General features: G+C 33.6%; 1 protein-coding gene across 5 annotated transcripts in view; it reads left to right on the top strand.

The window, feature by feature from the left end:
- The window catches only part of ARHGAP5 (Rho GTPase activating protein 5), a 77,181-nt gene extending 51,548 nt beyond the window's left edge, over window positions 1-25,633 (top strand). For all 5 annotated transcript variants that reach the window (XM_067028603.1, XM_067028602.1, XM_059057208.2 and 2 more), the window contains 4 exons: window positions 11,196-11,273; window positions 14,100-14,231; window positions 16,022-16,127; window positions 21,442-25,633. In XM_067028603.1, coding sequence (XP_066884704.1) covers window positions 11,196-11,273; window positions 14,100-14,231; window positions 16,022-16,127; window positions 21,442-21,769 — 644 coding nt within the window. In that variant the 3' untranslated portion in view covers window positions 21,770-25,633. The remainder of the gene's footprint in view (window positions 1-11,195; window positions 11,274-14,099; window positions 14,232-16,021; window positions 16,128-21,441) is intronic.
- Window positions 25,634-26,874: the final 1,241 nt, after the last annotated feature.

Raw genomic sequence — 26,874 nt, 5'->3', positions numbered from 1 at the left:
GAAATAAACTATCTGTATAGCTTAGAGGTTATTTTTCTGCTAAGATTTTGTTAGAAGGATGAATGTCTCAGTAAGTTTCTTTAAATATTGGTCTAAAAATTATGTTGTTCCAACACACCAATGATGGATGAAATAAATGAAGTGAAATGGGTAAAACAAATACTTGTTTTATTGCTAAAATAAAGGTCAGTATAACCTTTATATTTTATTTATTTTATTTATTTTATTTAAAAGCATTCCCACTTGCTTTTTTGAAGAACTACTAATTTTCATTATTCTTACACTTTTTCACTAAATGTCATTACCTAATGTCTTCTGTACTTCCTTTTCCTACCTATATATATCTCAATCCATTTTTATATTCACTCCTTTGCATACCTCCTCAACCCCCACCATGTTATTCTCTTGGCAAACCTCAACTTTGGTTAAACTAACTCCCTGTCTACTCTGTGGTTGGACCAGAAAGTAGATTATAGCTGTAGAAAAACAAAAACCATGCATTTCATGTTAAATATGTGACCACAAATCTGAAGTAACCATCCCATATTTTCTTTATTTCTTCACGTTTTAAAAACTTTTGAACCTTTAGAAATGTTGCAAGAATAGTATGATTGAGCATTCATATACCTTTCGTCTAGATATACCAGTTTGGATGGGGGGCTGGGTTGCCACATTTCTCCCCAACTTTTTTTTTCCCAAAAAAACCATTTGAAAGTTGCAGACATCATGGCACTTTGCTCTTAAATCTTTTTGGCATGTGTCTCTTAAGAACAAGGACATTTTCTCCACATAATCACAGTATAAATACCACCTTCGGGAAATATAACATTGATAAAATACTGTTATTTAATAATCAGATTTCCTTCATTGTCCCAATAATGCCCTCTTACAACTTTTTTGTTCTTTCACTTTAGTATCCAGTCAAGGATCGTGCATTGCATTTCTTGTTATGTTTCTTTAGTTTTCTTTAATCTAGAATAGTTCCCTAGCCTTACGTATGTTTTCCTGACACATTCTTTGAAAATTTTAAGTCACTTTTTGCAGAATGTTCCTGAATTTTGTCTGATTCCTGGTCAGATTCAAGGTGAACATTTTTGGCTGGAATTCTACACAGGGCTTTTGTGTCTTTCTTAATGCATCACACTAGGAGACATATTATTTCCTAAAGGACTTTTTATGTTGCTTTTGAAATTCTAGGCTTTTAATAACCTTATCCATGTCAGATAATGGTAAAAGTTGGTATCATTGGCATCTGACTTTAATGATTCAAGTGTGACTTGTTTATTCTTGATCTAGCAAAGAGAAATTATAAATTAGACCTTAAAGCCTTTCTTTAGATAATTTTAGTATGCCGATATCTAGCAGAAATTCCTTAAGGTTTTTTAGTATGTTAATATGTTACCTTTTGTGTTTTCTAGTTTTGAAATAAATTTTTATCTGTTAGCAAGAACATTTTCTTCTTTGAAGTAGTTGGTCATTGGGTTACAGCCAATGCTTTGTTTTGTTTTGTTTTTTAAACACCACAGCCATTAGACCATAATCTCTAAGAGAGGAGGGAGGGACCCCCAGCTCCTAAAACTAGGAGGACCTGTGAATAAATCCTTTTTTAATAAATGTTTAAAAAATGAACCCTACTTATTTTTAATAATCCTAAGTGTGTGTCCTTGTGCCAGTAGTTATACATGAATGATACCTCTTTAAGTCTTTATTTTACAAACTAGAATTAGCATTTATTTTTTTTCTACAAAAATGCATGACCTTTGCAAAAGATGAGAGAATGGAGGCATTTGTGCTACAGAGTGACTTCTGTAATTTACATTTATATCAATTGACTAATTTGTATTGTGCTGAGCTGTTATCATTAAAAACCCAGGTTTTACATTGTGATAGTAGTGGATGATGAAGGTGATACACGATATGCAAGATGCTCTGTGGTTATGACAGGGAAAGAAAGGCTATTCTCAGGAGAAAGCTATGTCAAATACTTTGTTTTTAAGTTAGATTGAAACATATGGAATCGTCATTTTTTGTTATTGATAACCACGTGATTATACCTGTAGCTCTTTTTTTTTTTCTTGCGGTATGCGGGCCTCTCACTGTTGTGGACTCTCCTGTTGCGGAGCACAGGCTCCGGACGCGCAGGCTCAGCGGCCATGGCTCACGGGCCCAGCCGCTCCGCGGCATGTGGGATCCTCCCAGACCAGGGCACGAACCCGTGTGCCCTGCATCGGCAGGCGGATTCTCAACCACTGCGCCACCAGGGAAGCCCTTGTTTTTTTAATGGTGAAATTCCGGCAGGAAAATGAATGTGGTGCAAGTCTGAAGAAACACTCTAGCCCTTATTCTTTTTATCCCCAAGGTGAAATAATTAGTAATGTATTCAGCTTTTACTGAATGCTTTCTATTTGTATAGTAAACTTTCGGTATGCTATAAAATAAGTGTGTTGTTTATTCATTTAATTTTTTTAAAGTATTTATTTTATTTAACGGTGCCGTGTGGCTTATGGGATCTTAGCCCGGGATTGAACCCTGTCCCCTGCAGTGGAAGCTTGGAGCTCTAGCCACTGGAATGCCAGGGAATTCCCTGCAGTTTATTCATTTAATTTTCACACCTCTATGGGCGTGTGTGTGTGCATTTACTATCTCTGTTTTACAGAGCAAGAAACTGAGGCCCAGAGAAATTAAGTAATTTGTCTGAGGTCACACAATTGGATTCTAGCCCAGGCTCCACGATTATCGCTTACAGGTGATTTTTGATAGCCAGGGGGTTTTTTGTTTGTTTGTTTTGATTTGTTTTAAGGAAAGGAACTATCTATTTCATTACAGCAGGAAAAAAAGTACAGATGAGTCCATAAGGAATAGAACTGAAACAATCACCTGTGATTTCATGAGCAAGAGATAAGTTTTTCTTCTTCTAAATGTTTACACATTTAAACATATATAGCTTTTTCAAAAGGGGAAAATTCAACATGGTTTTATAATATTTTTAATATATGAGCAAAACTTCATTCCATTTGATAAGGTATTTTGGAATTATTTTTTATGACCTATATTTCATATCTAACATCTTGATAATTATGGTTTATTCAGTAATTCCGTATTTCTGAACATGTCTTGAAGCAGTCAGTAATGGCAGTTATCCTTTTGTTTACATCTATGCTCTCATTTTTATTTTCTAGGAAAAATGACTAGACATGAAATTGCTATACCCAACCCCAGTGATAGAAGTCATGCAGAGAGAGGAAATCACCTAACATAAAACAAATGGGGTAGCATGTCAAAAATATTTCCTTTTATATATTAAATGAGACAAACTAATGACCCTGGCTTGCCCAGTTTCTGATTTTAGCAAGTCACTTCACTTTTCCAAGTTTGTTTCCTTATCATTAATTAACATAAGGCCTCTTGTCCGTTATTTTGAAAATGAAATGAAAACAATGCATGTAATGTTTATGTTATGTATTTTTAAGCATTATATGTAAAGAAAGTAACAAAATGAAAGATTGGAACACAGTTGTTGCTTTTTCTTGGATATTAAAGATATATATATATATATATATCTTTACTATAGCTTCCCCCCATATTTAAAAATACTGTTTTTGATTGAGGTAAAAAAAATAACTGCCTTTAGCCTTGTTATTTCTGTAGCATTCTTGTCCCTGAAGTGTCACTTATCATTGCTAAAAGACTCTTGCTCCATTGTTGTTACTTCATCCTTTTAAGCTTTGATGTATCTATGTATGTCTATATCTTTTTTTTTAAAGAATTTTTAGGTTTATAACAAAATCAAGAGGGAGGTTTAGAGATTTACCATATACCCCCTATCCCCCCACACATGAAACCCTCCTCACCCCCCATTACCAACATCACTCACCAGAATAGTATGTTTTTTTGCCAAGGATGAACCTGCATTGACACATGATAACCACCCAAAGTTCATAGTGTACATTAGTGTTCACTCTTGATGTTGTACATTCTGTTGGTTTGGGCATATATATAATGACATATCCATCATTATAATAGCATACAGTGTATTTTCACTGCCCTAAAAATCTTCTGTGCTCTGCCTATTCATCTCTCCCCACCTCCCTCACCCCTGGCAACCATTGATATTTTTATTGTTTTCATAGTTTCACCTTTTCCACAATGTCATATAGTTGTAATCATACAGTATGTACCCTTTTCAGATTGGCTTCTTTCATTTAGTAATATGCATTTAAGTTTCCTCCATGTCTTTTCATGGTTTAATAACTCATTTCTTTTTTGGCATTGAATAATATTTCATTGTCTGGATGTACCACAGTTTAATTATCCATTCACCTCCTGAAGAACAGCCTGTATGCTTCCAAGTTTGGGCAGTTATGCTATAAACATAGCTATAGCTATAAAATAAATGTTGTAAACATCTGTGTGCAGATTCTTATGTAGATATGTTTCCAGTTCCTTTGGGTAAAATAACAGAGGATGATTGCTGGATGGTATGGTAAGAGTACATTTAGTTTTGTTTTTTTGGTGGTTTTTTTTTTTTTTTTTGTCCGCACTACACAGCTTGTGGGATCGAACCCAGGCCCCTGGCAGTGGAACTGTGAAGAGTACATTTAGTTGTGTTAAGAAACTACCAACCTGTCTTCCAAAGTGTCTGTACCATTTTGCTTTCCCACCAGCATTGAATGAGAGTTCCTGTTGTTCTCCACATCCTTGTCAGCAATTGGTGTTGTCAGTGTTCTGGATTTTGGCCATTCTAATAGTGGTATCTCATTGCTGTTTTAACTTGCAATTCCCTAGTCACATGTGATGTGGAGCATCTTTTTATATGTTTATTTGCCATCTATAGATCTTCTTTGATAAGGTATCTGTTAAGGTCTTTGCCCCATTTTACAATGGAGTTGTTTTCTTATTACTGAGTTTTAAGAGTTCTTGGTGTATTTTGGATAACAGTCCTTTATCAGATGTGTGTTTTGTAAATATTTACTCCCAGTCTGTGACTAGTCTTCTAATTCTCTCGATGTTGTCTTTCACAGAGCAGAAGTTTTTAATTTTAACAAAGTCCAGCTTATCAATATTTTCACAGATTGTGTCTTTATCTAAAAAGGCATCACCGTAGCCAAGGTTATCTAGGTTTTTTACTATGTTGTCTTCTAGGAATTTTATAGGTCTCCATTTTACATTTAAGTTTGTGATCTATTTTGAGTTCATTTTATATATATATATATATATATATATATAACATTTATTTGGCTGTGTCGGGTCTTAGTTGCAGCACGCAGGATCTTTTCGTTGTGGCGTGCAGGCTTCTCTCTAGTTGTGGCACTCAGGCTCCAGAGTGCACGGGCTCAGTAGTTGCAGTGTGTGGGCTTAGTTGCCCCACGGCATGTGGGATCTTAGTTCCCCAACCAGGGATCAAACCCGCATCCTCTGCATTGAAAAGCAGATTCTTAACCACTTGACCACCAGGGAAGTCCCCAGTTTGAGTTCATTTTGTCAAGAGTGAAGGTCTGTGTCTAGATTCATTCTTTTGCATATGAATGTCCTATTTTTCTAGCACCATTTGTTTAAGAGACTGTTTTTGCTCTGTTCTTATTGCCTTTGCTCCTGTGTCAAAGATTAGTTGACTATTAATGGGTGTTTATTTCTGGGCTCTCTACTCTGTTCCATTGATCTATTGAATATTTGCCTCTTTTTTTCCTCAATACCGTATTGTCTTGATTACTGTAGCTTTATAGTAAATCTTAAAGTCATATAACATCAATCCTCCAACTTTGTTCTCTTTAAATATTGTCTTGGCTTTAAGTCTTATCCTCTCTATGTAAACTCTAGAATCAGTTTGTTGATAACCATAGAATAATTTACTGGGAATTTGATTGGGGTTGCCTTGAATCTGTAGATCAGGTTGGGAAGAACTGACAACCTGACTATTTTGTCTTCCTATCCATGAACATGTTATATCTCTCCATTTACAGTTAGTTGACCCTTGAACAACGTGGGTTTGAACTGCGTGGGTCCACTTACACCTGGATATTTTTCAGTAGTAAATACTATAGTACTATACAATCCATGGTTGGTTGAATCCGTGGATATGGACCAACAGCGGATACAGAGGGCCAACTATAAGTTATACATGGATGAACTACTGCATTGTTCAAGGGTCAGTTGTATGTAGTTCTTTGATTTGATTCATCAGTTTTGTAGTTTTTCTTATATAGATCTTGTACATATTTGTTAGAAAATTTTCATTTTGGGACATGCTAATGTAAGTGGTATTGTGTTTTTAATTTCAAGGTCCATTTATTCCTTGGTATATAAGGGAAGAAGTTGATTTTTGTAGTCTGCAACCTTGCTATAATCACTTACTAGTGCAAGGATTTTTTTGGCAGATAGATTTTCTACATAGACAATCATGTCATCTGTGAAAAATGATAGTTTGGGGGGTTTTTTTGGTTTTTTTTTTTTTGCTTGTTTTTGTGGCCTCTCCCGTTGTGGAGCACAGGATCAGCTGCCATGACTCACAGGTCCAGCTGCTCCGCGGCATGTGGGGTCCTCCCAGACCAGGGCACAAACCCACGTCCCCTGCATCAGCAGGCGGACTCTCAACCACTGCATCACCAGGGAAGCCCTATAGTTTTATGTCTTCTTTCCCAATTTGTGTACCTTTGATTTCCTTTTATTGCTTTTAGCAAGTACAAGAACTTCCAGTACTTTCAAACAGATGTTGAAAGGTATGGTGAGAGGGGACATCCTAGCCTTGTACCTGATCATAGTGGGAAAGCTTTGAGATTCTTTGGGTACTAGACCCTTATCAGATAAATGATTTGCAAATATTTTCTCCCATCTTATAGGTTGTCTTTCTTGATAATGTCCTTTGATGCACAAAAGTTTTAAATATTGTTGAAATCCAATTTATTTTTATTTTGTTTTTCATGTGTTGGTGCTGTATCTAAGAATCCATTGCCAAACCTGTTGACATGAAAATGTACTCCCGTGTTTTTTTCTAAGAGTTTTATGGTGTCAACTCTTATATTTAGTAAGTAACGTCATCAGCAATTAGGACTAATTTTACTTAATTCTTTTATGCTTTGGATTCCTTTTATTTTTTCTTCTTGCCTAATCTAGCTAGAACTCCAGTACAGTGTTTATTAGAAGTAATGAAAGCAAACATCCTTGTTGATTCTCTCTGTTTTTCTACCTTTTTATTTTCTACTTTTTATTTTGTTTATATCCTTTTTACTTTTTATTATTTCCTTTGTTCTGTGTAGCTCTGTTTGAGTTTATCCTGTTTTCAGTTCATTGAACTTCATGTATAGATTTGTAGGTTTCTTTTTCATATTTGGAAGTTTTCAGCCATTATTTTTTCAGATATTCTTCTTTCTCCTTTTCCCCTCTGGGAAAATTTTTATGCTAGTGTTGGTATGCTTGATGGAGTCCCAGAAGTCTCTGGCTCTGTTCATTTTTCTTCATTCTTTCCTCTTTCTGCTCCCTAGACTGGATGATCTCAGTTAACCAGTGTTTAAGTTCATTGTTTCTTCTGCCTGCTAAAATCTGCTGTTAAACCTCTATAGTTTATTTTTCGTTTTAGTTATTATACTTTTCAGCTTCAGATTTTCTCTTTAGTTCTTTTAATAATTTCTCTGTATTTATTGATATTCTTCATTTGTTAAGTCATCCTTCTCTTGGTTTTCTTTAGTTCTTTGTTCATGATTTCCTGTAGCTCTTTGTGCACCTTTAAAGATTGATTTAAAAAGTCTTTGTCTAATAAGTGCAGTGACTGGGTTTCCTCATGGACAGTTTCTGTTAATTTCTTTTTTTTCTACAATGGGCCATACTATTTTGCTTCTTTCCATGCCTCTTAATTTTTTTGTTGGAAATAAGAGGTTTTGAATATTTTAACATAGTGAAACATAGGCAAGCCCTTGTGCTCTTTCTTCTGGTAGCCACCAGACAGGTCAAAATATGCAACTACAGTTCTTTGAGAAAAAGATCTGTGTTGCTCCCTCTGACACTTGAAACCTAACCGCCGAGTGCAGGCTGCCTTCCTTATGGTCATTGCTAGTCTAGAGTGGCAACGGGAATGGTAGGTGGGCAGCTTAAAGCTTCTTTCTTCACCAAGCCTTCTAATGGTGGTTGTAATGTTTTTACTAGATTCCAGAGGTTCTGCAGAAGTTGATTCTGATACTTTTTGTCTGCTCATTAGTTGCTTTTATGGGGGAACAAAGCCCCAAAATTCCTTTCTCTATCTCTTTTGCTGATGCCACCTCCCATGGACATATTAAGCTAATTTGTGAATTATCTACACATCTTACATCTCCTTTATCATTTGTAATCTGTTTTATGACTTCAGTGAAACTCTTGTTTTGTATCTATTAGCAACTCAAAGAGAACTTAGACCATTTTAGAACTTCAGAGTTCTGTGTAGTGTAAGGATTAGTTACCTTTCTAATGAAAGAAAAAGGGGTGATGATACTTGGTTCAAACATACTTTAAATGTAGTTTTGGAATATTGGGATAGATTTCTAATACCTATATTACTTGGAGGCCCAGGATGGATACGTTGGGTGATTTAAATTGAAGTTAAACTTGGATAATTCGCATCTAGATAATTGAGTTGGCTTCTTCTTTTTTCTTTATTTAAAGTCACTCAGTTATTAGTGAATGGAAGGCAAGATTTTTATCCTGGATAATTAAATACCTTAAAATTTTCATTTAGCAAATAAATGCTTATCATTATGTCAGGGTTTCTCAACCTCAGCATTATTGACATTTTGGACATTTTTAATTCTTTTATTAGGCAGACACTTCAGGATCTAATCTAGGTGCACTGCTTTTAGTAATCATGTCTTTTTTAACACCTTTAGTTTGGGAGAGTTGCTCAGCTTCTTTTGTTTTTCTTGACTTTGAGACTGTCAGACTTTCACCCACTAGTTTTAGCTTCTGTTGATGATTTTTTTTAGTCTCTCATTTTTTGTATGTTTATTGGTTGGCATTTTACTGTACAAATGAACTTTTTCTTTCTCCTTCAATTTGAGGTTGCTGTTTCCTCATTATTAGATTCAAATTATGCATTTTTAAAAAAGATGTTGGGGGTGGGAGTTTATTAATTTATTTATTTTTGCTGTGTTGTGTCTTCGTTTCTGTGCAAGGGCTTTCTCTAATTGTGGCAAGCAGGGGCCACTCTTCATCGCAGTATGCAGTTCTCTCACTATTGCAGCCTCTCTTGTTGCGGAGCACAGACTCCAGACGTGCAGACTCAGTCGTTGTGGCTCACGGGCCTAGTTGCTCTGCGGCATGTGGGATCTTCCCAGACCAGGGCTCGAACCCGGGCCCCCTTCATTGGCAGGCAGATTCTCAACCACTGCACCACCATGGAAGCCCCCAAATTACGCATTTTTGTTAGAAATACCACCAAAGTAATGTTGTATCCTTCTAAGTGCATCATATCTGTTGGGAGAGGATGTTATTTTATCCCACTGTAGATGGTAATAATTTTGGTTATTTGATGGTGTCTGCCATGCTTCACTGAAGTGAAAACTTTGGATTTAATAACTTTGACACTTTTGTCAGTGGATTTTTGCTACCTTTATGATCATGAATTTCTGAATGTAAAAAATTAGAATTACCATATTGTCCCATACAAGCGCCTTGACATTTGTCCAGGAATAAATTTGACAAATTCTACGTTTCTATTGATTCTTTCTTTTTTTCTTCTTGGAATCAGAACAGTACAATGCCTTATCAAATTGAGTCTCTTTCAGAAGTGCTTTCAGAAACTTCCCATTGAACATAGAGATCGCTTTTCAGCTGATGACACAAATATTAGATCTTTTGTTATTGTCCCACAAATCCCTGAGGCTCATCATTTTTTTTTAGTCTAATTTCTTTATGTTCTTTAGATTGGGTAATTTTACTGATTTGTCTTCAATTTCACTTATTCATTATCATTACTCAGTCATCACTTTTCTATTATTGATCCCATTCAGTGAATTTGTTGTTTCTGTTACGGTATTTCTAGTTCTAAAATTTCCAGTTAGTTCCTCTTTATATGTCTGTTTCTTTGCTAAAACTTTCTATTGGGAAGTTTTTTTCAAGTGTGTTTATAATTGTTCACGGAAGTGTTTTATGATGCTTTAAAATCCTTGTCAGTTAATTCCACAACTGATATCTTTGTATTGGTGTCTGTTACTTGTTTTTTTCTCATTCAAGTTGAGACTTTCTTGGTTCTTGGAACGATGAATGATTTTAGTTTTATTATTATTGTATTCTAGACATTTTGGATAGTATGCTGTGAAACTTTGGATCTCATTTAAATCTATTTTAGTAGGCCTCCTCTGATACTGCACCAGCAGGGGAGGAAGGCTGCCTCATTTACTACAAAATGAGGCTGGAAGATTGGACTCCCCTCCCCACTTGATCCCTGCCAGCCTCTATTGACTACCGTGGTAAAGAGGAGAGGGAGGGTACCTCTTACCTCAAGGTGGTAGTAGGAGTTCAGACTTGCCATTCAGTCCTTGCTGACACTCTAGAGAGGGGAAGGGGCACCTCTGTTACTGCTGGCAGAGGTAGAATTCTAGTCTCCCTACTTGGTTCCACTGATGTGGATGAGGAGGAGTGGATTCCATGGTGTTTGGCTGGAGTAGGGCAGTAACAGTAAAAAATGTTTTTGCTTGCTAGTCTGCACCTTTCCCACCTTTCACTAGAGAGAACTGGCTTTTCTTGTTGGTTTTCTGAGTGGTGTTTTGTTTTTATTTTTATTTTTATTTTTTTGCCTGTGCTCATTGGTATTTCTGGGTTGCAGGCTTCTCTGTTGCCTGATCTAAGATATGTAAGAAGGAAAAGGAGAACCCAGGGAACTCACTATCTTGTTGTTCTTCAAATTCTGTGGTTGCTATTCAAATTCACTTTCTCTCCACCTTTCAGAGTCTTTTGACTTTTTTAATATATTTCACTCAGGAATTTTAGCTGTGTTTAGTGGACTAGGAAGAAATGTATTTTATTTTACATGGAACTGGATAGCCTAAATGGTTTAAAATTAAAGTAGTCCATTAAGAACTTACTTTAAATGAAATGCTCAAGAATATTTTATTCTTAAAAATATTTTACCACCATATTTTCTAAGTCACTAAGATGTACATAAGGTTAAGTATATTCTTTGTTGTAGCTATACATTCATGTGTAAAAGTCTATTTATTTCTTTATTCTTTTAGGATTATGTACTGAAGGACTGTACCGTGTTAGTGGGAACAAAACTGATCAAGACAATATTCAAAAGCAGTTTGATCAAGGTAAGAAGATAATTATAGATATATTTATAAACATATTTGATCAAGGTAAGAAGATACGTAGATATATATATTTGATCAAGGTAAGAAGATAATTATAGAAGATAAAATAAAATCATTGTTTTATTATTTCCCTCATTGAAATTTCATATGAAAACCTCCTAAGAATATGGATGTTTAGGGGAGAAAGTTTTGAAGTAGTATTGGAAGTACTTAATGGAACAGATATCATAGTCAACAAATGGGAGAGCTATAAATCCATTACCAGAATTAGAGAAGCAATAAATTGAGTTATGATGCATCGTCATCTTTGTATATCACAGATTGCACCTATTTAAAGTTGCGATTTAAAAGGTTTTTTTTTTCCTTCATGATACTGGGCCAACTAACTAACCATTAGGAATTTTTAAAAAGCTGAATTTCCTACTCATATTAAAGGAAATCTGTATGAGATCAAAGGTTTAAATGCAAAAAATGAAAACTAAGTTCTAGGGAGAAAAACGAATGAATATATTTATAATCTTGGAGTAGGGAGAGGCCTAAACTTGACATGAAACCTAGAAAGCATGAACAAGATGATAAACTAGACTGCCTAAAAATGTAAAACTTCTGTATGAAATCGTGTATAAAGCAAACAGAATCAGGAGACAAACTGTGAACTTGGTGTGGCTGTGGCATTTCTTTGCTAGGTTAAGCAATTCATATCAGAAGAAAGCAACCAACAGATATATGAAAATATGCTCAGCCTCTGTCAGTTATAAAGAAATAAAAATTAAAACAAAAAGGTTGTATTTATTTTATTATGTGAGTGGAAAAGATTGTTGGTAGGGTGTAGGCAAGCAGGTATGTTGTATGCTGTTGGTTATGGGTGCTTCAGGTAGCTTTGCTGGAGAAATTCCATTTGTAAATACTTATGTTACAAAAGTCTTTGTGTAAGCATACCAAGATATTTATTGCAGCATTGTTTGTATTTTGTTTTAAAGGTGGGGGGACCAATCTTGTTTACAAGTAGAATACTAGATAGCCGTAAAAAATAATGAAGATTATATGTGTTAAAATAGTAAAATGTTGAGTGGTAAATGGTAAAGTTGAGTGGTGGATGGGGTGTTTGTGTGTGTGCCTTGCTTTGAAAGACTATTGCATGGTAATTCATTTTAAAAAAATTGTTAGAAGAAAGACTATTGCATGGTAATTCATTTAAAAAAAATTGTTAGAAGAACTGTTTAGACTTTAACAAATTGGTACAATTTCACTTCAGGTAATGAAGGAAGAGTAGTTGTCAGTACCAGAGCCTCTTGAATTAGAGTTTCTGGTTTTGTTTTCTGGTTCTGCCACTTACTGTCTTTGTGACCTAAGGAGGTTAACCTTTCTAAATCTCAGCTTTTTCATATCTAGAATGGGAGTGATAAGAGTAAATGAGGAATAATGAGATAATGCATATGACGAGTTTTCTGTGCCAGACACCATGTTAAATGTTCACTGGGTAGCTGTTATTACAAGGAATATAGCCTGCCTAAGGACCTAAGCTTTAGTATATAAAAGTTGTTATCATAACATCTTTATAATATTTTTAAATGAAAGAAATCTAAATGTTCAGTAAGAGTATTATGTAAATTATTATATCTGGGAGAATGTTTTGTAGCCATTAGAATTGTTTATGTAGGGCAAAATGTAAGGATTGGTGATTCTTGGTTAAGGATATATGTGAGTTCTTTGTATTTTTATTATTCTTGCAAATTTTCTGCAAGTTTGAAATCACAACGAAATGTTATCTGCCACCCCAAAAAGTTTTTTAAAATTGCTTGTGAAATTTTATTAACCTTGGATAATGCCTTAAAAATTAAATCCAATATAAAATCTATCTATCTATCTATATATATTTTTTTAATGAGCAGAAAAGGGCTGAAAGGAAACATGTTAACGTATAAACAGTGATTATCTCTTGGTTATGGGAGTAGTTTTTTTATTTATCATAAATATTCATTGTATTTATAATAAGGAAAATGACTTTTTTAATAGCAAATTAACCTTATGATATACCTTTAATATGTTAGTCTTATTTTTTAAGTCAGAACTTCACTGATAAGTGTTTAAAGTGTTTTATATTAAAATTTTTTAAGTATAAGTTAAAAGTTCCCCACCAGGGAACTAGTAGTAGATTTACACTATAGATTACAATTTATATTGGCTTGTAGTATAATATGGTAGAAAAAACACAAAAGTGGTCCTGCGATGTGAGAATAATAATGTATATTGGAACAATAAAATAGTGTTCGTCTTTTACCCCTTTTATGTCCAGTTAAGCATACTCCATGAGGTATAGTGATTTTGTTTTTTCTTCCCATTTTATTGAGATATAATTGACATATACAGTACTGTATAAGGTGTACAACATAATTATTTGACTTACATATATCATGAAATGATTACCACAGTAAGTTTAGTGAACATCCATCAAAACTTGAATTTATATGCATGATTCCTATCTTTTGTCTTTCTCTTTCCTTATGACCTCTTTTAAATAGCTTATGTGAACAAAATGTTTCAAAAGAAGAGAGATGTCAGTAATATTGCTCATATACTGACAAGCCTAATAGCATTTTTTATTGTCACAGAAAATGCTTCTTACTTGGTTTTCTCTTTCCTTATCTATAGTTTGTCAGGCAAACTTATATTAAAACAATAGGGGAGGGATGAATCGGACTGTGAAGAAAGGTGGTCCATGAGAAGACTTAAATATCTTTGGATCTACGAGTACCCATTTAGCTTACTTCTCCTGTAATAAATTTAAATTTATTATAGTTTTTAATTTTTATTTTTGTCTTATAGATCATAATATCAGTCTAGTATCGATGGAAGTAACAGTAAATGCTGTAGCTGGAGCTCTTAAAGCTTTCTTTGCAGATCTACCAGATCCTTTAATTCCATATTCTCTTCATCCAGAGCTATTGGAAGCAGCAAGTAAGTAAAAGCCTCCTTTTTTTTTTTTGAGAGGGCTGATGATAGTGGGGTTTGTACATTGATTGCTTTGTGTTAAAATCAGTCATGCACTAGAATATGTAGCTAATAAAAATTCAGCTTCTAGAACTGTTTATTAAAGCTCTTTCCCTTTAAATAAAATAGTTTTAGCTAGGCTCCCAGATGACTAGGTGCTCCTAGAAGTTAGATCATTATACTAGAAGTTTGAGATTTGTGTTTTTAATTCAAACTCAAAAGCATTGTAACAAAAAGAAATTAAGTCTTCAAATGAATATATCTGTAATGTACTTTAGTAACATATTAACCTGTGTATGGTCTGTACACATGTGTATATAAATTTTTTTTAAGTCAAAGAAATTAACTTTGGCCTCATGTCTTAATTCAGTTTTTGAAAAAGTAAGACAGGAAAATGGGTACTCATTCAGTATTGATTCCTACTTGGCATCATCATTCATCCAGATGTTTCTATGAAGCAAATGCTCATTTGTTATCTGGAAAACGAGACCAAAGGTCTGTTTGAGTGTCAGGTAACCTAGTGCTTAATCCACATTGTGTTCTCAATGCCTAAATTTAATGTAGTTTCTAAATATTTCTCTTTAATATTTCCTTTTGATTACAAGTCTTCAAGCTCTGTAGCATGAGACTACTTATAATACTGATTGTTAAAGTTCTCTGTTAATTTTCTTTTCATTAAAATCCACTTCAGTATATTGTCACAAGATACAGTTGCCTTATACATTCTCTTATATGAAAACTGGGAAAATAGTCCAATTGATAGCTTAGATTTTCTTACTTTTTGGCCATGAACAATAGCCTCAGAACTTTCCTACTTAGGAAATATTGAGGGCTGATTTAGAAGTAATATGTGGCAAATGAGAAATTTGTTAGTACTTGGTTACTACCATGAGTTGGTTGGCAGACTGGCCTCCTCCAGAGGAGTCCATTGTTACTTTAGAAGAATGAACTGAATGAGGAAGAGCAGCAGTAAGGTGCTCTCTCCTCTCCCATTTACAGCAGAGCAACATTTCAGTTATCCTGTTTCATAATTTGTGTAAATTTGGAAAGTAACTGAGCTAAATGCTTGTACTGCTTGTGCTACTTGTGAAGAACAATGATTTATAAGCTAAGTGGATTATAAATAAGTATAATGCTTTAAATCAGGTGTTTGCAAACTGGCCTGTGGGCCAAATTTAGCATGCCATCAGTTTTCAGAAGGCTTGCAAGCTGAGAATGTTTTTTTACATTTTTAAATGGTTGAAAAATATTAAAAGAAAATTTTATGAAATACTAAAATTATATGAATTCAGATTTTTAAAGTTCTATTGGATCACAGCCACTCTTGTTACATATTGTCTGTGGCCACTTTTGTACAACTGCAGAGTTGAGTAGTTTCACCCACAAAGCCTAAAATACTTACTCTCTGTAGCATGAATATTAAGAGCCTAACAGATTTGTAAGTAGTTAATTCTAAATCAGTATCTAGTTATATAAGTTGTTTAAAGAAATTACTAATATACCATTTCCTATTTTACCACCCCCAGGTTACTTTGATCTTCAGTTATTAGCTTTACTTGTGAAAAGGCTATTGTAAATAGATGGTAGTCTGTTTATTAGCAGGTTCTTTACAACGTTTTCTTTGTTTTTGTTTCCCTCTCCTGATAAGCTTCATATACATTCTTGATTGTCTCATACAATAAGCATAGCAGGAAGCTTTATCAATATTTTTTAATGTTTGTGTTTCACACAAATTCCTTGCTACTTTAATTTTACAGAAATCCCGGATAAAACAGAACGTCTTCATGCACTGAAAGAAATTGTTAAGAAATTTCATCCTGTTAACTATGATGTATTCAGATATGTAATAACACATCTAAACAGGTATTTTTATTTTTCGTTTTTGCAAATAAAATGCACTACGGATTTCAAACATGTAACTTTATAAATTGGGTAATCATAAAATAGAGAAAGAGAGACTAATTTAAACATACAGTTCAATTTTGGTTCTCTAAATTATTTTTTCTGTATTTTTAAAATAGATTTTTCATCAGCTTGTTTAAAGAAAGGTATGTGACCTTTTTAGTATCTAACATGATTATATAAATAGTAAGTATGCTGAGTACTTTTTTTTTTGTCACTGCTGTTCTTTAACAAATCTCCTCTATAGAATCTTAGAATTTTAGTTATGAAATGACACTTAAATAATTAACCAGGTCAACCTATTTGAAGTTGGAAAGATTGAAGTTTAAAGAGAGAAATCATATTCTCAGGTGACACATCTTATGACTAGAATCCAAGTTTTATTAAGTGGTTTAATTGCCTCCTCTTTTGTACTGTGTCTCTTTTGTATATCTTGCTTGTTTTGTTTGGATATTCCTCATAGTGAAATTTTATTAGAAACTTGAATTCATATTACTATCCACCTTGAGTGTTACTGAAATGCAGGACATTAATCCTATATCAAAAGCCTTAAATATGTTAAGTTTCAAGTTTATACTTTTTTCTATAAAGATACTCTTCCCAATACCATTTCTTAAATGAAAGGCAATATTAATATTGTATAATAGCATAAAGCTCAAGGCTATGGAGTTAAATAGGCTTGATTTTGAAACATTTTTAGTTCTGTGGCTTTGGACAAATACTTCACCCTGCCTAAGTTTTTTCTTAACTATAAGAATGAGAAGAATAATAGCTCACAAAGTTGTTATTGAGACTGAATAGAATTATTAGTATTTGTACTACTTTTTTCAAAAGTCTACTCTTCACAGTATTTTCTACTAACATTTTAACGAACTGAGGTTTGGTTTTTTTAACTAGTAATGTCAGTGTCCAAAACAAGTACATTTCAGTCTGTACCTCTTAAAAGAGAGTATTAAGCAGTGTTTAAAGTTTTTTTGTTGTTATCAATGTAGCATAAAATTATATTAGCACTTCTAGTAACTCTTCTCTGGAGTCTCCCTCTGTGAGAAAATACCAACATACATAGTACTGCAGTATAATTAGTGGAATTTCCTCTTTTGAAAATTACCGTGCAATGTGGTTCATGATTTAACAGATGTGTACAGGGTACTACAGGAGACCTTACCCAATATGGAATGTAGGGATGATATATGAACATATTATTGTATGGCCTGATTAAAGTGCTGAAACAAGAATTGGACTTTATTAAAAACAATAGGGAAAAGAGACAAAGGGAAGAGCATATTCAAAGAATCACAGTGCTAGCCCACCATCAATGTTATATTAAGACACTTAACTGTGTTTGACTCCAGTGATACAACAGTTAATGACACAGGCATATTTGGCGTGTTGAGGAACAGCAAAGAGGCCTGTGTGGTTTGAGCAGAGTGAAGGATAGGGCAGTACTACTCAGAGTGTAGCCTATTGATTAGCTTTAGTCCTCAAAATATTTTACTGACAAGGAGGTTGCTTTCATGTCTATCACTAAGTGCACTGTTGAGTTCAGCTGACATTTATGGGGGGGTGGAGCAAGACTTTGTCAATGAAAAAAGCATTGCATGATTGTTACTCTGAATGGTGTGGGGAGCCACTAGAGAGTAAAACAGAGAAATAATATCATCAGACTTAAATTTTAGAACAAACACTCAACTATTGATTATAATGGATATATACTCTTTGTGCCAGGTACTCTTGTAAATGCTATACAGACATAGCAGTAAATAAAATAATCACATTTCATGGAACTTTACATTCCAGTATAGGAAATAAATGATAAATATATATTGGGTGATTGACACATTGCAAAAATTAATCCATGGAGCTGTTCTTTGGATGTATTTTCTCTCACCTTCCATATTCAGTGAGTTATTGTGTCAAATTAGTTTTTTCTCCTGATTATTTTTCCTTTTCATTCCTCTGCCACTGCTTTAGTTTAAATTTTATCATTTCTCATTTAGGAAACTCTAGTTTCTCATTGAGCGCTCTCTCTGCCAATTTTTCTTCTTGATTCTCCCTTGATCCTGATGCCAGAATGATCTTTCTAAAAGCTCTTTGTGTAAAGATCACTACATCCTAAAGGAAAAAAATCTAAATTGTTTATCATTAAGTGGCCTAGTTCTAACTTACTCTGTTAAATCTCCTTTCCTTTTCCACCATGCAACACCAAGTGCCACTGTATTAAACTAATAAGACTTAACCGAAAGTATCAATTTGTGCTTGGTCCCTTATCACATGTTAACATGACTGCCTCAGTCTTTCTCAAAAATCAGTCCTCAAACCAACAGCATCAGCATCACCTGGGAACTTGTTAGGAATGCAAATTATCAGGCCCCACCCCAGACATAATTATCAATCTGTGTTTTAACAGGCCCTCCAGGAGGTTCTGATACACACTGAGAATCACTGTGGGGGGCGGGGGGGTTGTTTGTTCGTTTGTTTTTTATCGAAGTATGGTTGATTTACAATGTCATGTTAGTTTTCAGGTGTACAGCAAAGTGATTCATTTATATATATTCTTTTTTTAGATTCTTTTCCATTATAGGTTATTAAAAGCTATTGAATATAGTTCCTGTGCTATACAGTATTGTTTATCTATTTTATATATAGCAGTGTGTATCTGTTAATCCCTAACTCCTCATTTATCCCTCACCCACCCTTTCCCTTTTGGTAACCATAGATTTGTTTTCTGTGTCTGTGAATCTCTTTCTGTTTTGTAAATAAGTTCATTTGTATCATATTTTTTTTTTTAGATTCCACATATAAGTGATATCATATGGTATTTATCTTTCTCTTTCTGCCTTACGTTGCTTAATATGATAATCTCTAGGTCCATCCATGTAGCTGCAAATGGCGTTATTTCATTCTTTTTTGTGGCTGAGCAATATACCATTGTGTGTGTGTATATGTGTGTGTATATATATACATATATACACACATATATACATATATACACACACACCATATCTTTCATGTCTTAGCTATTGTAAGTAGTGCTGCAATGAACATTGGGGTGCATATATCATTTCAAATTAGAGTTTTTGTCTTTTCTGGATATATGCCCAGGAGTGGGATTGCTGGATCATATGGCAACTCTATTTTTAGTTTTTTAAGAAACCTCCATACTGTTCTCCATAGTGGCTGCACCAATTTACATTCCCAGCAACAGTGTAGGAGGGTTCCCTTTTCTCCACAGCCTCTGCAGCATTTATTATTTGTAAACTTTTTGATGGTGGCCATTCTGAGCAGTCTGTGATGGTATCTCATTATAGTTTTGATTTGCATTTCTCTAATAATTAGTGATGTTGAACATCTTTTCATGTGCCTGTTGGCCATCTATATGTCTTCTTTGGAGAAATATCTATTTAGGTCTTCTGCCCATTTTTTGATTAGGTTGTTCATTTTTTGATACTGAGCAGTTTGTGTATTCGGAAATTAACCCATCAGTCACATCGTTTGCAAAATATTTTCTCTCCGTAGGTTGTCTTTTCATTTTGTTTATGGTTTCCTTTGCTGTGCAAAAGCTTATAAGTTTGATTTGATCCCAGGTGTTTATTTTTGCTTTTATTTCTGTTGCCTTGGGAGACTAACCTGAGAAAACATTGCTACAATATAAGTCAGAGAATGTTTTGCCTATGTTCGTTAGGAGTTTTATGGTGTCATGCCTTATATTTAAATTTTTAAGCCATTTCGAATTCATTTTTGTATACGATGTGAGAGAGTGTTCTAACTTCATTGATTTACATACTGCTGTCCAGCTTTTCCAACATCATTTGCTGAAGAGACTGTTTTCCATTGTATAGTCTTGCCTCCTTTGTCAAAGATTAATTGACCGTAGGTGTGTGGGTTTGTTTCTGGGCTCTCTATTGTGTTCCAGTGATCCATATGTCTGATTTTGTGCCAGTACCACTCTGTTTTGATTACTATAGCTTTGCAGTATTTGAGAACCACTGTTTTGACTAAATTACTCTGTCTTCCTACTATTTTACTAACACCCATCACCCTTGGCTCAACTCAGACATTACCTCTTCAAGGAAGCCTTCCCTGACCACCCTCATCTAACTGATTTGCTACCTTTCCTTTGTACTTTTTGACTCAACAGTTAGACTTGATGCCCATATTCATGTCTTTCAAATCTATAGGTATTTTCAGAACCTATACTTGACTACCACATAGACACACCTGACTGGGCCCCTTTATACACTATATTTTAACAGAGGTTGACTTTATTCTGAATATTCTAATTTAGTCTCTTAACAAATAATAATAACTTTTACCACAGAACACATATTTTTAGAGCACTTATTTTACCTCAGATGAGCAACTCCTGTGTTTGGGGGTGTGGGTCCTTTGGTTTAGATTTTAAAATTTTTGATATACAAATTTAAATAAAATTTTTCCTGCTACCTTGCATATTGGGCTGTTTCTTCATGTGTGAATGAGAGGATTGGATAAAATACCTAAAATTTCCTCACAATTTAATAATTTTGAGTTAAAACTCAAGGTTTGCTTCTTATGTTTCTTATTACAGACAGTGGTAGTAGTGCTTGCTCACATATTTAAAAGACTGGATGCAAAATAGTTAACATATGGTCATTTGTAAATTATTTATCGTCAGATCAAAAGAATTTTAAGGTAGAATGTGCTCTGTGAACTGTTGTCATTGAAATTAAATTTGTAACAATGTACAAGGTAGTTAATGATTAAAAAGATTGTTTTTTGGAATACTAGAAACTTGAGTTTTTTGAAAGTTGAAAAGTCTCCCGGTTGGAGGATATGATAATTTTTCCAAAGTAAAAACCATCTTTGGAGGGCTTCCCTGGTGGTGCAGTGGTTGAGAGTCCTTCTGCCAATGCGGGGGACATGGGTTTGTGCCCTGGTCCAGGAAGATCCCACATGCCACGGAGTGGCTAGGCCCGTGAGCCATGGCTGCTGAGCCTGCACGTCTGGAGCCTGTGCTTCGCAATGGGAGAGGCCACAACAGTGAGATGCCCACATACCGAAAAAAAAAAAAAAAAAATCTTTGGTTTTCAAAAGGAAAGGATTTTACTACTTTTTTCTGTTATTAGAATGTAGTTGAAACATGGAATGCACAAACAGGAAAATGTTTTAAATTTGAAGTTAAGATTTTTTTAAAAGGTAAAACCAAATCATCTGAAATAATATCCAGCTCTTAGATTCTTTAATTGCAATGCGTTTTGACTGGTTTCTAATTGTTTTTTTCCTATCATAATTTCAGGGTCAGTCAGCATAATAAAGTCAACCTGATGACAGCAGACAACTTATCCATCTGTTTTTGGCCAACTTTGATGAGACCTGATTTTGAAAATCGAGAGTTTCTGTCTACCACCAAGATCCATCAGTCTGTTGTTGAAACATTCATTCAACAGTGTCAGTTTTTCTTTTACAATGGAGAAATTGTGGAAACTGCGAACACTGTGGCTCCTCCGCCACCTTCAAACCCAGGACAGTTGGTGGAACCAATGGTACCGCTTCAGTTACCACCACCATTGCAACCTCAGCTGATACAACCACAGTTACAGACGGATCCTCTTGGTATTATATAAGTAGGAAGTGATTGCAGACAGCCTGAAATTGGACAAAAGCAAATCTAGGCATGCATGTTTCAGGGTTCAGTAGTATACTTCATGTTTCTTACAGATAATTCACATTCAAAATAATGAGACATTTTCTCTTTGAACTATATGGTATTCCTTATTCATTTACATTACAAATCTAAGACCATGTGATAAGCATGACTGGAGAGGTTTAATTTTTATAAACAAAAATAGCTATAAAATACAAAGCTGCTGTTGCATGCAACCTTATTGCAATCAGTATATCATTCCTGTGGCATTTTCTGTCACATTATATTGTGAATAAAATTTTTCTATAGAAATTAAATGATTTAAAAACTCACGTATAAAACATTTAATGCTTTCCAGCCTGCTTTATGGCTGGTTTTGTTATTTGATGTGCTAATTTGAGCAACTTAATTTGCTTTTATCAGTCTGTATAGATAACTAAAAGCCCAGTTAAGTATTTTATAATTTCAGGCTACTTATGCCATGCTTGGGATGTTGTTTGAAAGAAAGAAAAATACACTTAACATATTTCTGCACCTTCATTTTCTAAGTAAACCTGTGGATGATTTGATGGGGGTAAATGGATATATTTCTTGTACACACATACCAAGGACATGCTTGTGGCTAAAGTGAGTTGATAATGTTGTGCAAAGGATAGTTGTCACCAACTCATTTCTTTATAGTCCATGATGAAACAAACATCTTGTATACTGTTAATTCTGTAAACAGATGCATGTTCAAAAGATCTATTATGGTCTTGTAATCTTAATCTAATATATTTTAGATATTTTAATTTTTTCCCTCTTGGGAAATACATTTAGTATAGTGTAGAAAATACTTCATGACATTTTCATATAAGGTTATATAACTTTTCATACATAAACATGAAATTTGTTGTAGAAAATTCTTTAAACCAAACATTTTAATCTAGGACTTCAATTTAATCTGTCCCTTGAATCTATTTTTATGTGGCCCTTAAAAACATATCCAAAAATCCATTGCTAATATAGCAATAAAAATACTTTGGGTACTGACAGCCTCTTTGGAGTGTGTATATATAAAGTTGCATACTTGTATTCATATTCTTTTCTGTGATATGTTGTACTAAAATCCAAAGTGGCTTTTGCACCATTTTTTAAACCAATTTTTTCCTTTGATGTTGGTACCAGATTTGCTGTAAATGACTGCTGCTTTGGAGGTTAAACATTTCGTTAGTGAAGTTACAACCGGAACACGAAATTATGGATAAAATTTTCAGAATAAGTGGCATAGGTAAATTTTGTTAGGCTTTATTCAAAATTCGTTCATTATCAAACCATGCCAGGTTTTTTCCCAGAAAAGGAAAAAATGGTTTTTTTGTTGCTAGGTTATATTTTGTGTAGTAAAGAAAAAATTCTTTGGTCCACATTGTAATCTTCATACTGCAATTTTAAGGTTGTCTTATGTGTACTGTAGTAAATAGATGATTTTGAGATTTGAGGCTCCTAAGAGTTTGATTTGCTCCATTTTTTCCTAAAATAAATATTGTCTTTCCCAACTGTTATGTCATAGGTATTGTACTTCTAATTTTAACTTCAGAATCAAGATGTTGACATGAACCAGGCTGCTGTTGAAGTACATGTATATTATAAATTATCTTATTTGTGTTATACTCTTACATGTTATTATCTTTTCTAAGAAAACAAAGTCCCTATTATTCCTATTGCAAAGCACACAGGAATTAAGAAAGTACAGTAATTTTTAAAAAGAAAAATCTGGTAAATGTAGTATTCTTAACTCGTTCTATATTACTTATACCTATTGTCTATATAGCTTTAATTTATAGCTGTCAGTTTAACATCGGCATGTCTGGCAAAGAAAATTAAACTTTAAGAGTTTTATAAACTGTTTCTAGGTTGCTAAAGAATTTATTTTTCTACTATATATGGTATAGACAAAGCTCAAAACTATGTACAGGAAAAAAGCCTGACTATTTCTTTTGGAAGTAGGCTGAAAAGAGAATTTTCAGAACTGTTCATGTCTTCAGTTCATTTGGTCATAACTTTGCTATTGTAATATGTGAAATCCCAGTTTATTTAAGCTATTCTCTTTTATACTGTGTTAATTTAACTTTCATGTGCATTTAGTACAACTTTTGTTATTGAAACTAACATTTACCATTTTCCACATTTACTACCTTACACCTTCCCAAAAATTTATCTCCACTTTTCTATGCATTCTATAATTGATTTGAAAAGCTTCATAGTGGGTCATTTAAAATTCTACTTTTGGTTCACTTAACAGATAGGTTACAGTTAATTGAAAATTAAAATACGGTTTAAAGCTCAGTCTGTTACATTGAATTGATTGCGTTTGTTTTTGCCAAGGGTTTAGATATGTTTTTAAATATTAGAAAAATAATGCTAAAAACAAAATAATATGATTAAACTTTTTTTCTGGTAAGTTACCGCAAGGTTTCACTGTTTAGGGAACTATCATATATGAAACTTCGTAAAGGATGAAAAGAATATTAGGTAGTCTCGTAATTATGCATAAACATTAAGGCATTATATTTTACAGTTTTAAATAAAATTCCATCTACATACATGTTGCCATCGTTTCATTTAAGCTTCAGTGCTTGTAGTTATTACAGTATTGTACTTAACAGTATCTAGTTTAGCAATATAAAGAAGCGTAGTGGAATTCTCAAATTTTCAGTAGATTTATGGGAAGTCAGATTCTATTCAACAAACATTAGGATATACAATTAATTTTAGAACACAATTCCAGGCACAATATATTTTCATTTGAAATGGTATTTGTTAGTAGTGCTTATTTTCCGCAACATTTACAATGTAAATAATGTAGGTAGCAGCAATCTAACTTAGCCAAAAAGCAGCTTTTATTTTCCATACTGTATGTAAATAATGTAGACTTTTTTTTTTTAGGTACTGCAGTTTAATTTCTAATATCTCTTAGATAGGAACAAAAAGGAACGATTGGAATAAGAACTTAGGCCTTAGCTTCCATGTGATTTTTAGTTTTTTATACAGTAATGTGATGCTATTTGTCAACTGGATATAAATATATATATATTATTTTAAAAAGTCAAAAGTGCTTTGTTTCTTCGTTTATAATTAATGTAATTTTGTGCTTCACCAACAGGATGCTGCAGTAAAATATCAGTGAAGCTTCTTCTGTATAAAGAATGCTATGAATAAAACATTAAGAAGCTGTATAATTTTAAGTTATAGTTGCCTCTAATTTTACCATTTTATTGGTAAAAATCAACTGATTTTTTTCATAAAATAGGAAAATGTTTTTAAAATTATGATGTAAGTTTTATTAGGGAAGTGTATTATTGAGCTTTTACTGTACCATGAGAGAAGATCTAAAATTTATTCTGGATGTATACATACAGATGAAAATTAATTTTAAAATGTTTAGGAAAACAAGATTGCACAGATTTCTAAGACTCAAATGTTACCTGGAATTTCGAGCTGTGGCTAGACATATTTTGAGCCACTGGAAATATTTTGAAGCCTATTCTAGTTTTAACAGAGGTGCTAACATTGAATAGCATAATATTTTTATTTTCTTCATGGTTTATGAATATTAAGTCAAACTTCTATAGGTATATGTTGTCAAATTCTATGGATCTGGTGAGGTCGGTTTGACCTGAATCATTGTGTGTGTTTATCTTGAGTTTAATCCTTTTAATTAAGTACCTTAATTCTTAGGCTGAACAATTTCTGATTTGTTTCAGAACTTTATGGGGCACTTAAAATTTTTTATTGTGTCTGAACTGTTAAAGTTCTTAGCGTTTTCAATTTATCAAATGTCTGAAAATAAAATTTTCTAAGATTTAATAAGGGAAGGAACTACTCTTCAAAATTGATTTCTTATGGTAGGATCTGTGTGTAGTTGAGAAGACTGTACAAGCATTAATGACATCTCATATCCAATAATACCCAGTTGTTAGATGTGATCCAAGTACCATGATATTTTTAAAGCATTTAAAAATATACTAACTAAGGAACTTTGGGAATATCCATTATTCAGTTGGTCCTCATTATCATCCTGTAAGCATGAGTCCATTTTTTTTTCCCTTACAATATTAGTTTTAACTCTTGGGGTGTGTTGAGGAGTGTGGCACTGGGTGGGAAGGATCCACAGTTCTCACATTGTTTAAGTCTTAAAGTGTTCAATATTAGTCTTCTGTAGACTAATATTGAAAAAAAAGCAGTAGGAATGCTTTTGAAAAGCTAATCAATGGTAGTCAAAGGTAGGATTTCAGTTATAACCAGTTTAATGTATAAAATTACAAACCTTGAAATTAATGCAGTGCTGGCAGTTCTGGTTTAGTTATTTTTTACTCATTAGAAGAGTGCCAAGACCTGCAGTAAGCGCACTTCTGTAAGTAGTTGTCAAGGAATTTGTACTTTAGAAACGACCTATAATACTTGTTCATTCCCACAGTGTAGTTCTTCTGTTCGTCTTTATTTGCTTCATAAAATTTATTCATAAATTTATTATGAACTATTTAATAATGGCTTTCTTGTTCTAATAGTTTGTCTGATACTTAGTTAAGATTCCCTTAGTGTTAAAACCTATTTTTTCAAATTTCTATTTTGTGTTAAATGTTATTCCAGCACAAGTGATGTTGGATTAGCAGTTGATACATTTACTAATTGCTTTACTAATTCATCAAAATTAGTTTTAGTTATGTATCTGTACTCACCAGATAATTTTATTTTTTTCTGTTATCTATTTTATACATAGTATCAATAATTATATATTATTGATATATATATATACCACCCCCCCAGATCATTTTCTTATGACCTTGAACTAAATGTTCTGTCCTGTTTAGTATTTTTTAGGTCCTTACCAGTTTTTAAACTATCTTATCAGATTCAAATTTGGAGCTCTTAGTTTCCCTTATCTCTAGATTCTTGGTATTTCATTTTATCCAAATAAATGTCTTTGTAGGCTTAGTTGCTCCACGGCATGTGGTATCTTCCTGGACCAGGGCTTGAAACGTGTTCCCTGCATTGGCAGGTGGATTCTTAATCACTGCATCAACAGGCAAGTCCCTATCCAATTCT

Source organism: Kogia breviceps, chromosome 3 (assembly GCF_026419965.1).
Source record: "Kogia breviceps isolate mKogBre1 chromosome 3, mKogBre1 haplotype 1, whole genome shotgun sequence".
Classification (NCBI taxonomy): Eukaryota; Metazoa; Chordata; class Mammalia; order Artiodactyla; family Physeteridae; genus Kogia; species Kogia breviceps.
Note: the sequence above shows the minus strand (reverse complement) of the source record. Positions and strands in the feature narration are given on the sequence as shown.